Source organism: Tursiops truncatus, chromosome 13 (genome assembly GCF_011762595.2).
Source record: "Tursiops truncatus isolate mTurTru1 chromosome 13, mTurTru1.mat.Y, whole genome shotgun sequence".
Lineage (NCBI taxonomy): Eukaryota > Metazoa > Chordata > Mammalia > Artiodactyla > Delphinidae > Tursiops > Tursiops truncatus.
The window spans coordinates 48,354,569-48,370,058 of NC_047046.1; the positions used below are offsets into that span (position 1 = coordinate 48,354,569).

The window sequence follows — 15,490 nt, forward strand, 5'->3', positions numbered from 1 at the left end:
AAGTAATCCCAGCCTATGCCAAAAGGTTTTCAACACCTATGTTACAAGTTATTATTAGCTCTTCTCAGACTGCTAAGATAACTGAAAGTTATTTAAAAGCTGAGTAGTTTGAATTAAAAGCATTACTATTTAAGAATCACCAATTAAGTTTTCATAAGTTTATTCACTGACCTCATTTAGTTCATTGAGGAGTGAATGATACATAATTAAATGCAAGGAGCCAATGAAATAAATGTAGAAAAGGTTTTCTGCAATAAGAAAGCCAACCAAGGGTCAATACAGTGGTGTAGGTGAGACAATTAGAGCCTAGAGTCAGTGCTATTCAATAGAAATTTCTGTGGTGATTGAAATGTTCTGTGCTGTTCAATACAGTAGCCAATCACCACTTAGGCAGTTGAACACTTGAACTGTGTCCCAGTGTGACTGAGGAACTGAATTTTAAATTTTATACTCTGATTCAAAGTCAGGTCATCAAAGGAACACACATGGGAGAAATGGACTTACTAAGAATAGTTACAATAATTTGGGCACAGGGATGGAAAAATCTCTAGATACAAATGAAGTTCCCACTATGTGCTGTAGAATATGCTTTGACAACTCAGTGAGGTTTACTGGAACTCTACTGAGATATAATAACTGCATAATCCCAATCATGTTGACTCCAATTAGATCACACAATTGCCTTTCTTCACATACTGTGTTATCATCATGTGGATCTTCCCCATTGTGTAAAGGACATATGAATTACCCAGAGGGCATTGCTTAACTTCTATGAACTATTTTAGGCTCTACTCTATAAAATCATGATCTACACAGTTTTACATAACAGATCTTATGTATTTTTCACACCCGAAACACCCAGCTGGTCTCCCGGAGCAAGACGGTTTTCTCTCCATGCATTTGCACTCCTTGTTTCCACATGGCTAGTGAGCCAGAACAAGTTATTAAGGAGGTAAGGTCAAAGTAAAAAGTATACCTTCCCAGTTCCCTACATAACTATGTTAAACATTTCTTTCCTGAATCAGAGGACTTAAACTGAATACATTTTAAAACAGAACATACATGGGTATTTCAAAATATTTGTCGCAAATATTTGATATGAAATACTTTTCTTCCAGTATTGTGCTCTTTGGAGTATTAAGAGGAAAAGACAACAAACACTAAGAAGATATCCTCAACTTCAACTGATTTTCCCCATGCTCAATTAGATTTAATTAAGTTCTCTAAAGAGGCACAATATTTTATTGAAATCATTTCTTTCACTGAGTCATTCATTTATCCATTTACTATTCATTGAGCCATAATATAAGATGGTTACCTACTGACACTGATGATATGATGGTCAGAAAAAGTTACCTTGCTTGCCCTCAGACTGTACAATCTAGCGTAAAAAAGAGCACATAATAGGTTAAAAAAAAAGAGGTATGCCTACAGTATCATGGGGACATAAAGGAAGTAAAGTTAATGGGTGAAGCAACCAGAAAATAATCATAGAGAAGGTAATAGCTGATACAGATCAGGTGCAGGGGAGGGCATTTCTGTGTGAGATAACCTCAGAAACAATAATATCTGTGGGGTTGAAGAATTCACTCTTAAATAATTAAATATGAGGTTTCTTGGGATACCTGGATCAAGCTATGTGGCAGACAACTGGATATAAAATCTGAAGCTCAAGGCAAAGCATGGGGGAGATTATGCAGCTTCTGGCACATTCTGAAGTTGAAACCATGGTGGGCTCTCCTTTGAGCAGTGTGCAGAACAAGAGGATTAAATTGACGAGGGAAGGATGCTAGGAGAAACCCAGCAGGGAAGGGCGTGGGTCGAGGGAAAGGACTCAAGGCAGCAGGAGAAGAATTATCTGGTGATCAGGTGACATGGAAGCCAAGAGAGTGGATGTTTCAAGCCTCTAGTTATCGACAGATTCAAATATACCCAAGACATCTGGTAAGATCAAGGGCAAAAAGCATTTTTAGTTTGGCCATAGATGGAATCACTGATAGACTCAACCTGACCAGTTTCAGCCAAACGTTGGCATAAGCAAGTTACAGTGGATTGAAGAGTAAGCGGTAGATGAGGAGTGAAGACAGTAAATGAACAGAAGCATGCCTTTGAAAAGTTCAGATGAGAAGTGATGTTTCAGAATGTGGATGCTGAGGGACAGCAATAGCCACATACCAAGCCAGTCACACTATTGTGAACCAGCTCTAGTGCGGTGGTGAATCTTACGGCCAAGCTCCTTTAGGCTCATAAATAGAGGCTGTGATTCAAAGCATCTTAACAGCTGACAATCCTCAATATTAGTGAGGAGCAAAGAAGATCACAGATATAAAGATTTGGGCAAACTAGAAATTGCTATACAAATGTTAGTTATTATGGTCATTACTACAATTTGGTCTTGTTAGATTGCGATCTGTGTATCAGCCCAGTTTACATGAGGGTTGAAAAACAAATCGAAAAGTCTGCCCGATGGGGTTTGTGGAGAGGAAACATCAGTAGTTAACTTACGCATTTTGCATATAATTTAGACTCAATAGATCCAGTGGATGACTGCAGCGAACAATTGCCCTCTTTAGACAGCTCGATGTGAACTTCCTGATAGAAAGAAAGCATTCCAAAGTCCTATGTAATTGGATGTGATGATAATGGCAGGATTGGCTGCTTGCTTGCTTCTCATTTCAGTGGGATGATTTGAATAAGTTCTTTATAAAAACTGTAACTGCTGTCATTTTGATAACACTCCAACTTGAAAATTTGGATTGTTGGGTGCAGACCCTTGCCAGCTCTAAACAAATGGAGGTTGGCTAACAAAGGATTTGAAGCGCACCCTTTCCACGCTATGAAGTCTCCAACATGGGCAAGCTTTTACTATTGCTACCATATTCAAACTTAAGCAGGAGTTCATAGAACTCTTTGGAGTCTTCCTCTTTCACCCACAGAATTGTCAACTTCAACCACTGAGCCCTTTGCTTTATCTAAGATAAACCCTTCACCCTGCCATCCAATATATATCAGTAATTCTCTTTGTATTTTTTTTTGACTTTGGCATTAGGTGTTCTATTTTTAAAAATTTATTCACTCATTAAGCCAATATGACTGAGCACTTACTATATTTCTGGCCTTATTCAAGGGATGAATAAGACAGAGTTCCTGCTTTCAAGGAGTGCACATCTATTTAGGGAAAAATATTTGAAAACACATGTCATAATACAGTGAGATAAGTGCTAGAATAAAGGTACATGCAGGAGAGTGATTAATTTTCCAAGGAGTGGAAGAGTGAGTGGCAAGGTAGAGTAAGGTTTCACAGAGGAAGTACGATTTAAATCAGTCTTAAAGAGTTTTGATGTTTAGACAAGAGGAGGAGGAATGTTTTATCTTTTTGATCTGTTAGTTTCTTAATGTCAGTGATTCTGCCTTATTCAACTTGTTTTCTCTTAATGCACCAGCTATAGATGGAATGTTTGCATCCACCTCCCCCCACCAAATTCATTTGCTGAAATCTAATCTTCAGTGTGATGGTATTAGGTGGTAGGGCCTTTGGGAGGTGATTAGGTCATGAGGGTAGAGCTCTCATGAATGAGATTAGATTATAAGAAAGAGACCTCAGAGAGCTCCCTCATTCCTCCACTATGTGAAAGGGGCACAGTGAAAAGATGGTTCTCTATGGAACAGGAAGCAGACTCTCACCAGACAGCAAATCTGCCAGCACCTTAATCTTGGACTTCCCAGCCTCCAGAGCTGTGAAAAAATAAATGTCTGTTGTTTAAGCCACCCAGTCTATGCTATTTTTGTTATAGCAGCCCGAACAGACTAAGAAAGTACTTATTACAGTGAATTGAACATGAGAACCCCCAAATATTTGTTAAATTAAATCCAAATGTTTTTAAGGTATCCTTTTCCGTTCTTCTGCCTTCACATTCTTCTTGAACATAGTATAACCTGCAGAGTTCATGTTCTTATTACATTAGTTTAAAAGGTTCTGCAAATACTATATCTCTTTCAATCTTTGCCCTCCTGTTTATGCTACCAACTCAAATTACCTCCCAGTTTCTCCATTAATGGTCTGAATTCTGATTGTCTTCATCTGCTTTATAAATTAAGTCAGATGTGTAACTAATTCAACTTGGTCTCTTGAAAGTGGCTGCTCCCTTCCACACTTTTCAGAATATCTCTACAAATTCTAAAATTAAGTATTCTCAAACTTAGATTAACTGTAGTTGTCAGCCATCAGATATGATGTTGGCATCTCATATCATGCTAATCTGCTATGCCTTTTTAGCTCTCAAGATTTATGTATATGTATATAGTTTTTTTCCCCACAGCTCCAAATCTGTTATAGGGAATGACTATTCTGATGTTTTACAAATGAAAAACTAAGCTAAAGATAATACCATGTTTAAAAGTCAGAATGTCTGGGGTTCCCAGAATTTATGAAGAAAGTCCCCAAATAAAGGGATTTGCAGGTCTGATCAATCTAGGTGCCCTTCTGTGGTTAAAAAAGCAAAAACTAAACAAAATCAAAACAGCAGGAGCCAATACCAGTGTTACAGGTAGAATGTGTTTTTGAGAAGAAATGTTATTTAAAGCTCCTTCACAACATGAAATTAACCATTTGCCTTGCTACCAGTACTATAGCTAGAGTCCTTTCTCAAACGTGAGCTAGAGAAACTCTCTTGGGTTTAAGCCTAAAGTTGCTATTTGCTTCGACTAGTCTTTGCCTTTCTTTTTCTTTTTTCACTCAATTACACTCAGTCCAAGGCCATTGCTCAAAGAAAGCCACCTCATTTTAAATTTGCTGCATGCCATTCTGGTTATTCTCTTACTCCAGTTTCTTCTCAGCAATACACGATCTGAACTGCTCAGAGTTGTTCTTTGTTGTGTCTTTAAGAGATCTTTATCTCACCATACAAAAAGTCAGAAGATGCATTAACTAAACACCCAAAAAGTCAACCTGTGTGAGCAAGTCATCTAATTTTCCTGGACTGTTTCTTTCTTAATAGCCTTTAAAAAATAAAGACGTTGCTATTAAATTATTTTTCAAGTCCATTTAGATTCTATCATTCTATGGTGCTGAGGTTTTTTTTGGGGGGGAGAATTATATACAAGGCAGACCTCATCACAGCATCATAGTACCTACACTCAAATGACAAATTTATAAAAAGTGTTTTCTAATAAAACTTTCTATAAAAACTGCTCACTTATATGGCTGCATACCTGGAACCTATGCCAGATTTCCTATGTGGCTTTTGACCATCACTGAACAATACAACTGGGGACTGACTACCAGTGTATTGTGATTACATGTGTGTGGGTATATGTATGTGCACTGTGGTACATGCTTCAAGGGACAAATTCGGGATGCTATTAGAGTTATGGCTATACCTGATCTAAGACGTGGAGTTCAAGACTTAAAAATGAGCAATAAATGAGGGATGTAGGGGTAAAAAATGATCAAAGAAAACTTCAGGAGGGAAGACCCTGAGGCATGAAGAGCTGGGTAATGTCATTTTTCTAAGAACAATGACAGCCCATAGAAGGGCTTTAGATAATGAAGTAATATGATCAGGTTTTCCTTTTCTTAAAGATTACCTCGGTTTCTCTGTGGAGAATGGGTAGAAGGGCAAGCAAACTTTTGGAGCCCTACTCATTAATAATTCACATCAACATTTTCTCTTTAATTTCCCTCTCAATTTTTACTCTTGATCGGAAGTTGCTCCAAAGTTCTCTCCTCTCTTCTCAAAAAAACTCTCTAAAAATATTCTCACTTCATGTGTTCAATCTTTTCCCTCATTGTATATATTTTCTTTCTCCTCACCAGTAGCTCCCTGCCTTTTTCATCAAAACACAACGCTTCCTCCAACTTGCTGAATAAATCAAAGGAGCAAAGTGGGCCATGAAATGTGCAGTCCCACAGGATTCTGCTCAGAAATGTCTCATGATTTGTTTAATGCTCTGTTGTCACCATCCTGAAATTCTTAACTCTTAAATAAGAGGCCCCACATTTTTCATTTGGCATTGGGCTCCCACAGTTACTTAGTCATTTATGGAGTAGAGATAAATTATTTTGGTTGTGTTTGAGTAAACATTTTTTCTATACTCTTTTTTTTTTTTTTTTTGCGGTACGTGGGCCTCTCACCGCTGTGGCCTCTCCCGGAGCACAGGCTCCAGACACGCAGGCTCAGCGGCCATGGCTCACAGGCCCAGCCGCTCCGCGGCATGTGGGATCTTCCCAGACCGGGGCACGCACCCGCGTCCCCTGCAACGGCAGGCAGACTCTCAACCACTGCGCCACCAGGGAAGCCCCTGTTCTATACTCTTTTACATGTCATTTCCATGTCCAAAGCTTTGTCCAGTTCTCTTCACTTTTAGTATCAACATGATAACCTAAGTTACCATTGTCTTTTCCTGATCCTGATATTACATAAATAATTAATATTAGGCAAAATAGACTTTAAAACAGTTTCTAGATATAAATAGGGATATTTTGCAATGATAAAAGCATCAATCCTCTGTCAAGAGGATATAACAATATAAACAATATCTGTACCTAATGACAGAGTGCCAAAATAAATGAAACAGAGCTGTCAGAATTAAAGGCAAAAATAAATAATTCAACAACAGTAGTTGGAGATCCCATTACCCTTCTTACAACAATGAATATGAAAAACTAGGCAGATGATCAACAAGAATACAGAAGACTTGAACAATACTGTAAACCAACTAGGCCTAATACCATTTACAAAATACCCTACTACCAATGGCAGAATATACATACTTCTCAGGTACACGTGGGACATTCTCCAGGATAGACCATAATCCGGGTCATTAAACCAGTTTCAATAAACATGAAAGGATTGAAATTATACAAAGCCATTGACAGAAGAAATTTGGGAAATTCACAAATACATGGCAATTAAACAACATACTACTAAATAACCAATTGGCCAAAGAAGAAATGATACAGGAAATTAGAAAATACTTTGAGGTGAATGAAAGCAAAAATATAACATACCAAAAATGTAATGCAGATAAGGCAGTGCTTAGAAGGAAATTTATGCTGTAAATGCCTGTATACAAAGAGAAAAAAAGACTTGGAATAAATATCTTAACTTTTCAGGTTAAGACACTGGAAAATAAGAGAAAACTAAACTTAATGTAAGCAAAATGAAGGATATAATAAATATGGGAGTAGAAATCAATGAAATAGAGAATAGAAAAGCCATAAAGAAAATCAATGAAACCAAATGCTTGCTCTTTGAAGAGATCAAGAAAACTGACAAACCTTTACCTAGAATCACCAAAGAAAGGGGAGGACACTCAAATAACTAGAATCAGAAATGACAATAGGAGCATCACTACTGACCTTACAAAAATAAAAAAAGATTATGAAGGAGAATTATGAACACTTGTATCAATAAATTAAATAACTCAGCTGAATGGACAAATGCCTGGAAATACACAAACTACCTACCTGACTCAAGAAGAAAGAGACAATATAAGTAGACCTCTAACAAGTAAGTAGAGATTGATTTAGGAATCAAAAACCCCCCAGAAAAGCCCAGGCACAGATAATATCAGTCCTGAATTCTACCAAACACATAAAGAATATCACTAATTCACAAACTATTCCAAAAAATAGAAAAAATATAGAATAATGTTTTAAGGAAAACATTCCATCTACAATAGCATCACAAAGGGAAATATTTAGCAATAAAATTAACAAAAGAAGTGTAAAACTCATACTGTAAATACTGTAAGACTTGTTGAGAGAAATTTTAAAAGGTTGAAAGACAGCCCATGTTCAGTCTGTTATTTCCTCAAAATGTTAAACATAGAGCTACGACATATATGAACCAGCAATTCCACTCTCAGGTATATACCCCAAAGAATTGATAACACATATACGTTTATAGCAGCATTATTCATAGTAACCCCAAAGTGGAAAAAACCAAGTGCCCATCAGTTGAGCTAAACAATTGATGAATTGCTAAACGAAGTATGACATATCCATAGAATGGAATATCATTTGGCAATTAAAAAAAATGAAGCATTGATACATGCTATAAGATAGATGAACCTTGAAAACATCATCTAAGTGAAAGAAGCCAGACACAAAAGACCACATATTGAATGATTCATTCATTTATATGAAATGTCCAGAATGGGAGAATTTCTGGAGACAGTAGATTAGTGCTTACCAGGGGCTATCACTTACTTCAGTACTCGCTTCCATTATATTCTATTACACAGATGGTCAGCTCATTGGTTTACAATGTGGCCTCTCATGTCAGAATGCTTGTGTCCAAATCCTGGCCCCTCCTTTTATTATTAAGGAGGGATTTTTGGCAAGTCACTCAACCCTCTGAGCCTCACAAAGTAGGTTTCAATCATGTTAGAAAAAAAGAAAGCGGTAGCTAGGCATGATTTTTTCAAGTGGGGGCAAGTTCAGTTTTATAAAAAATTTCCCCCAAATTGCAGAATATATCTCACAGGACTATATAAGGATTGAATGGAGACTACACTGAAACACCATAATGACACAACAGGTGGTAGTTATTGTTATTAATGTTCAATAACTTAATTTCCTAAGTGAACAATTTTTCAAATCTAAAAAATTTATGTCAATAAAATCTTTAGTGACAAAACTTTTTTTCCCCCAATTTTTTGATTTGGTGGTTAAGTTCTGAACTACCTACCAATTCTTACTTATATAAAATATTTAAAAAGAAGTGTTAGCATTTCCAGCTTTATGGGCTAAAAGAAGGCTTAGCTTTTGTCTATGTTTATGTTTTTTCTGGTCTTGGACTTGCTCTTTCTTGCTGATTTACTGTTCAAATAAAAATAAGAGTTGAAAACAGCTGAGAAGGCTCACTAGCTGGCTTTGGAAAAACTGAATATACACTTGAAACTTAATTTTTTTTTCTGAAATAAGTTGCTTTGTTTTTCTCTTCCACTTCAAGCACCCGTCTTTTGAGCTGGAGGGCAATTGATATACACTAAATCTCAGTAATCCTGTCCTTACAGGACCTTTAATTTTAAGGCGGACCAAAGAGCCCCAGCCTTGCAGCAGAATCACTCCTGAATACACTCGGAGCATGGTTCTAGTATTGTAAAGGTAAGTAATTTTCTAGAGTATATACTCATTTGATACTAATAATGCAATTTTCTCCCAAATATATTAGAAGCTCATCAAGCCTAATTCAAATTTTCAAATTGGTCTTTGTTTCCAGGCATTTTCAGTGGAAATAGATAGGAAGTATGTTTTTCTTTTAAAACAAAACTACACTGAGTTCTCAATGATACTACCTATTCAAATACAAGATTATGGAGTTTTTGCTTAAACTTATTGATTTTACACCTGTATCTACTTTGCCCTCTGCTGAAAATCCCAGCTTTCGCTGATACAAACATAACTACAAATTTGCTTTAAACTATAATACACAGACAACAGTTCCAAAAGAATAATATCATTACTGAAAATAGTTTAAGGTTTTATCATAAGCTTTCATGCTGTGGTGTCAAATTATGACTTTCGAAATCACTTAGAAAAGTTCCTATCTATGGGGCTGTGCCAACCACTCATTAAACAGATAATGTCCATTTGCATAATTTTTCTTTCAATATTAGGGATTCTTAAAATCAGATTGTTTAATAATTATGTAAATACTCAAATTGTTTCAAAGTTAAATTTACAAAACAAAGTATGAAAACCAAGTATACTCAGAGAATTCTGGCTTGTATTCCTTTCTTCATACTGTTCCTCCCCCATTCCTGTCTCTATGTAAATTTAAAAAATATATATATATCCTTCTTTAATGAATGTTAGCATACTATAAGTACTTTTCACTATCTGGAGTATATAAAGATACCTTACTTTTTATAGCTTCATGTTATTCTCTTATTTGGATGCACTATAATTGAATCAACTAGCCATCTCTTGATGGACATTTTTATTGGTAACCCTTTTTTGTGCATTTATAAATAACACGGTAACAAATAGCCTTCTGCATATGTCTTCTTGTATTTTTGCCAGTGTATCTTTGAGATAAACTGCTAACAAGAGATTCGTAAAGAGACTGCTAGGTCAAATGGTAAATGCATATTTAATTTTCCTAGATATTGTCAAGTTTACTTTAAATTTCTGTATTTCTGCAAGCAATGCATGAGAGTACTCATTTCCTCCATAGCATTGTCAAAGGAATATTCTGTAAATATTCAGACTTTTGTTAATCTGACAGAAGCTGCATTTCTCTTATTAGGAGTGGGTTTGAGTAGCTGTATTTAGGGGACATTTGCAGTGCTTTCTATGAGAATTGTGTGTTCATATTTCTAGCCTTATTTTTTAAATATTCAGTTTGAGTATTTCTTTCTTTTTAGAAGACCTTCATGTATTGGCCTACTAACTCTTTGTAGTATAGGAAGCTAATAACTTTTTAGTTTATCACTTAATTTTTACTTTATTTTTTTTTGTCATGCAAAAGTTGTGTGTGTCTAATTAAACTTATTTTCCCCTGGATTTTAAGTATAGTTTAGGAAAGCTTTTCCTACAACCCAGTTATAAGAAGTTCACCCATATACTGTATTCCTAATATTTGTATGGCTGTATATTACACATTTGGAATTTATTCTGGTATATAAGCTCAAGAAATTCCTAAAAATTTACCAAGCATGAGCCCATACAAGCTGGTTCCAGCATACCACTCACTGCTGGTGGGACACGCCATTGTCACTGACAAGCTGTTGGCTGGAGATCCATGGATTGTTTCTGTGTGTTGTTTCAATTTGTATCTTCTTAGGTATAATGACTGTGTATATTTCATCAAGTCAATAAAGTTCCTGGTGCCTCAAATTTTCCAAATTAAAAACCTCTTCGAACATTGAGAAAAGGTGTCATTATTTTTGACGAACAGTGTATTACAACTTCAAGGAAAGAATGTATAACTATTTGGTAAAAAATGTTCTATTCTCTAGTTGAGATTTTTTGAATATAAAACAGCAATCATTCAGTTGCATAATAGCTGCTACTTTTAGAAACAGCAACTGAATAGGGAGATGTCCTTGTAGGGAGATGGACATTATGTGTTAAATGGTCTTGTTTTTCACAGATTGGCACTGACTACTGCTTATAACATTTCATTCAATTTTTTTTTCCTCAGCTTTAGGGAATTTAATAACTCCAAATGGACACAAAAACATAATATGTAATAAAGACTCACCACTACTAGAAGCATCGTTCAGATTTAGCAGTCCCCCTCCGAGCCCTCTGTAACTATGGTAACTGTAGGTCCCATTTCCGTTGATGTACAACACCTCCTGGGAGCCTGAAACAGCTGAGGTTGAGTAAGTGCCCTGGGCCGCCTCTGGTTTACACTGTTTGTCAGCTGGAGCAGATTCATCCTGCAATGACAATAGCATTTCATTATTTATCAAATCACTGTGCTATTTCACCTTGAACAGGACTATCTTATTGTTATCTACATGTCTGCATTGAACAAGAAGAAAAATATAGTCAACGTTAAGTCAGTACATAAGAACATTTTCAATAACTTTGCTAAAAACTAAAAAAAGGAAAGCAAAGTAACAATGTGAGACAGATTGGAGATGGAGCAATTTGCAATTTCCAACTGAATTTAAAATTACGTGAAGAGAATTGTTCACAATAGCCAAGAGAAGGAAGTAACCTAAATGTCCATTGACAAATGAATAGATAAAGAAAATATGGTATATAAATACAATGCAATATTATTCAGCCTCAAGAAAAGAAGAAAATCCTGTCATCTCCTACAACACGTATGAACCTCGAGGACAATGCTAAGTGAAATTAGCCATCACAAAAAGATAAATATTGCATAATTCCACTTATTTTCGATAAATTAGTCAAGCACATAGAATCAGAAAGTAGAATGGTGGTTGCAACGGTCTGGGGGAGGGGGAAGTGGGGAATTGTTCACTGTGTGATTCAGTCATGCAGGATTGGGGGAGTGGTTCCGGGGGAGAGGGATCCGTTGCACAAAAATGTGCATGTGGTTGACAATATTGGAAATTGTTGGGAGGGTGAACTTTACATTAAAATTTTTTTTAATTTTAAAAAGAACTAGTTAGGTTTTAAAAAATTACATGAAGAGAAATAACAATTTACAAATAAATTTGCAAAAATTGGCTTTCTTGAAATTCCTTTTTTTTTTGTAGTCTGCTCTCTCATATGCTCTCTCTCTCTCTTTTATTTTATGGCTATAGGAAAATTTATTGTGTGCTGATTCCACACTAGGCCCATTACATGCATCACAACAGCCTGACAAAGACTTGAGTAAACCCAGGCTTTTCTGCTTGTTTTTCTTTTCTTAAGTTGCGCTGGTGTCTACAAACCATGCTTCAAAACTTCTAACCAATGAAAGTTGTATGGACACAAATTATAATTGGCAATAAACTGTATATATGTTCATAGCAAAACAGATTGAATGAATTTCCCTTCAACTTTGAGTTTATAAAGTCTAAAATATATACAACATATATGACTTGTCTACTGCATTCTTCATCAATTCTTTTTTTAATTTCTTTTCTTTTTTAAGAAGGAATTAGAAACAGATTTCTAATAAATTCTTAAGAATGTTTTTCATAATCAGAAGTATTTTTCAGCTTATATATTTAGAGTGCATGTTTAGGGAAACAAACTTTCAAATACATTTTTTTTGTGTGTGTGTGGCATCAAGTACTGGAAAAAGAGGAAAAGTGAAATAAGTTTGCTCTATGGACCCAGTAGTATTGCTACAGCCAGAGATATTCTAATCTTTCATGTAGTGAAAGCATTGTCATGACTATCAGAACTATGCAGTTATGACTTTGCTCTTGTTCTTCTGATCTTTTCAACTATAACTGACCTATTCAACTCTATTACACTCAGCTGTAGATCTTAGACATGTGATTTATAAGCTTTTCATCTTTTCAGTTCTAGGTAAGATTATGAAATATACAGCAAAATTCCTCAATGTAAATTAAACTGAAAATAAGAATTTTCCTAGCATTGCCCTTAAAAAAAAAACATGAGCGGACGTAAATTGGTATATGAACTAGAAAGTCTAATTGTAATTCCTTGCATTTAAACCTTAGAAATCCCTGTGAAGGTAAATTACTTTAGAATAACACTCTTTCCTGGGAGAAACTGCATTAAAGAAGGGACCCATATACAATCAGATTTTATTGGTATCACTGGCTTTACTATTTAGTCTGGGAAGACAGCAAGTTCCAGATTTTTTTTTTTCTTAAAACTGTAAGTTGGTCTTTGCTAAATACCCAACAGTGGTGGGTTTTAGACTGTGGTTCTCTACCAAAGAAGATAGGGGGCCTTCACCAAATTTACCATTTGTAATATGGACTTTTCCTAAAGACATAACAATATATATGTTTTGGGGTTTTTTTGTACTATGATGAAATTTTATATTACAAATAGTAAGGGAGCTTAAATACTCTGATATTGAAGATGATATTTCTAGGAATCTTTGGTTGCTGGAAGCATGTGCCATAATAAGTAGGTCTAAGGTAAATAATTATAATAATTACAGTGCTACTGTGAAAAATAACTATTAATAAAGCAACATTAGTGGTACAGAAACACAAAAACGATTCGAATTTTAGAATCTGTAACCAGCTGTCTTTTAAATGGCATGTTACAATGACCGGGTGAGTGAAAAATGGTCTAACCAATGATGATTACCCCTCAGGCAGTATCCAAAAGTCTTTCATAAAGGTACAGTGAAATGGTCTCCCATCTATAAGTGCTCATCTCCTCCCTGCCTGGGGACAGATTAATATGTGTATTTTATATATATATATATATATATATATATATATATATATATATATATATATATATATTCTTCCATACTAGAATACAGACATATTTTATATATTTATTGCTTGTGAAATTAGCAAAGCTGATCAGAAGACTGATAGATGAATCTGTGATATTTACATGGGTGAACTTTTTTCACATGTATAACTTCTATTTCCTATAAAGTAGTACATCTCAAACTACTCTCCATGGCTTCTGGGGAAATGCCTCAGAGTCTTCCCGAGACTATGGGACAAGGGCATAGAGATATGCTTTCATATTATGTCTTTCCTCTTTACCCAGACGAGCAGCTCTGTCTGCTGTCTTCTACACTCATAAAATCACTGCACTTAAAGCATTATGAAAAAACACTGGGCTGTGCAGTATTCTTTCTGTAGAGGCATGTAGCCATTGCAACTCTGAAAGAAGGCAAATTATTCAATACTTCAAAGCAAGTTTGAGGTTCTTGAGAAGGGGCTAGCCTCAGACCCTCAAACAATTCTACCACTAGTGTAACTTCCCAGTTTCCTGATAGAAAACAACTTGGGGAGCATGATAAAATTTGAGTCTCTTGTTTGAGAAAACTCATGGCTATTCTGATACGTACCCAGTTTATTTTTCTGTGTTTGGAAAATGAAAACAGAATATACTCGCAGGAGAAGAGTTTCTTAATGATGAAGAAAAAGGGAGAAGGCATTGTCTCCACAATGTTTTCTCTCTGATTCTTTGTATGATAGAATTAATTTGTATTATTAAACGTGCTATTTTTTAAATGTGCCTCTGTCTTTTCATTATTAACTGTTATTACAAACCACAGTAACTGCACTGAGCAGGCAAATCAGTAATCCTATTAATAATCAAAACAGGCCTTGTAGGGAGTCATTTGTAGTCAAACACAGATTTGCACTATTAATGTTTTGGCAGTCCACTATATGTTGAGAAATACAATGTATGAAAATCCCAGTAATATCTGTGCTGTAGTGTATTTTGGGGAGAGGTTTAATATGAAGTTAATTCATGTTTTTCTTGTGAATGATTACTATTGTTGGTTTCAAAGAAAGCATAAAAAAATAAGTAAATGACATAAAAAAATAGATATCCCCTGGAGTCACATTTCATCTCTGTAAGCAACGTTTAATAAACATTAGTTCCTAAAGTCCTCAAATTTGACAGCTTGCTCCCGAGGTTGCTGTGAAGATTATTTTCAAAAGAGAATAATATTAATATGCTACAAGATTGCACATCTAGGCAATGAAATATATTTTATTCATCAAAAACTAGAAAAAATCCTATCCCAGATGTTACTAGACATATTTCAAATTTTCTTTAAAAAATTCCATTAAAAAAGAGAGCATCGATATGATGGGATGACCATCAGCATTGCACTAGATAATACAGAGTTGTTTTGATTCAGATTTCTTTCATTAAAAATATACAACAGATGAAAGAAACAGTTACGGTGACTTTTATAATTAGGCTTTGGACTTATCAATAGATATTTCCTTTATGTATATAAGTATGCACCTCAAATTTAGGAAAAAATTGGGCTTAGAATAGAAAGAGGGATTACTTACAGATGGATGGCAAGATTGGAATGATTTAGAAGAGTAGGCATTGTCTACTCATTACCCTCTCATCCACACACTATTTGGGAAGAGTGGTTTG

General features: G+C 35.3%; 1 protein-coding gene across 4 annotated transcripts in view; it reads right to left on the reverse strand.

Annotated features, from left to right (window-relative positions):
* NOL4 (nucleolar protein 4) overlaps positions 1-15,490 on the reverse strand; it is a 296,639-nt gene that overhangs the window by 41,976 nt on the left and 239,173 nt on the right. For all 4 annotated transcript variants that reach the window (XM_019930343.3, XM_019930342.3, XM_073790642.1 and 1 more), the window contains one exon: positions 11,214-11,394. In XM_019930343.3, coding sequence (XP_019785902.2) covers positions 11,214-11,394 — 181 coding nt within the window. The remainder of the gene's footprint in view (positions 1-11,213; positions 11,395-15,490) is intronic.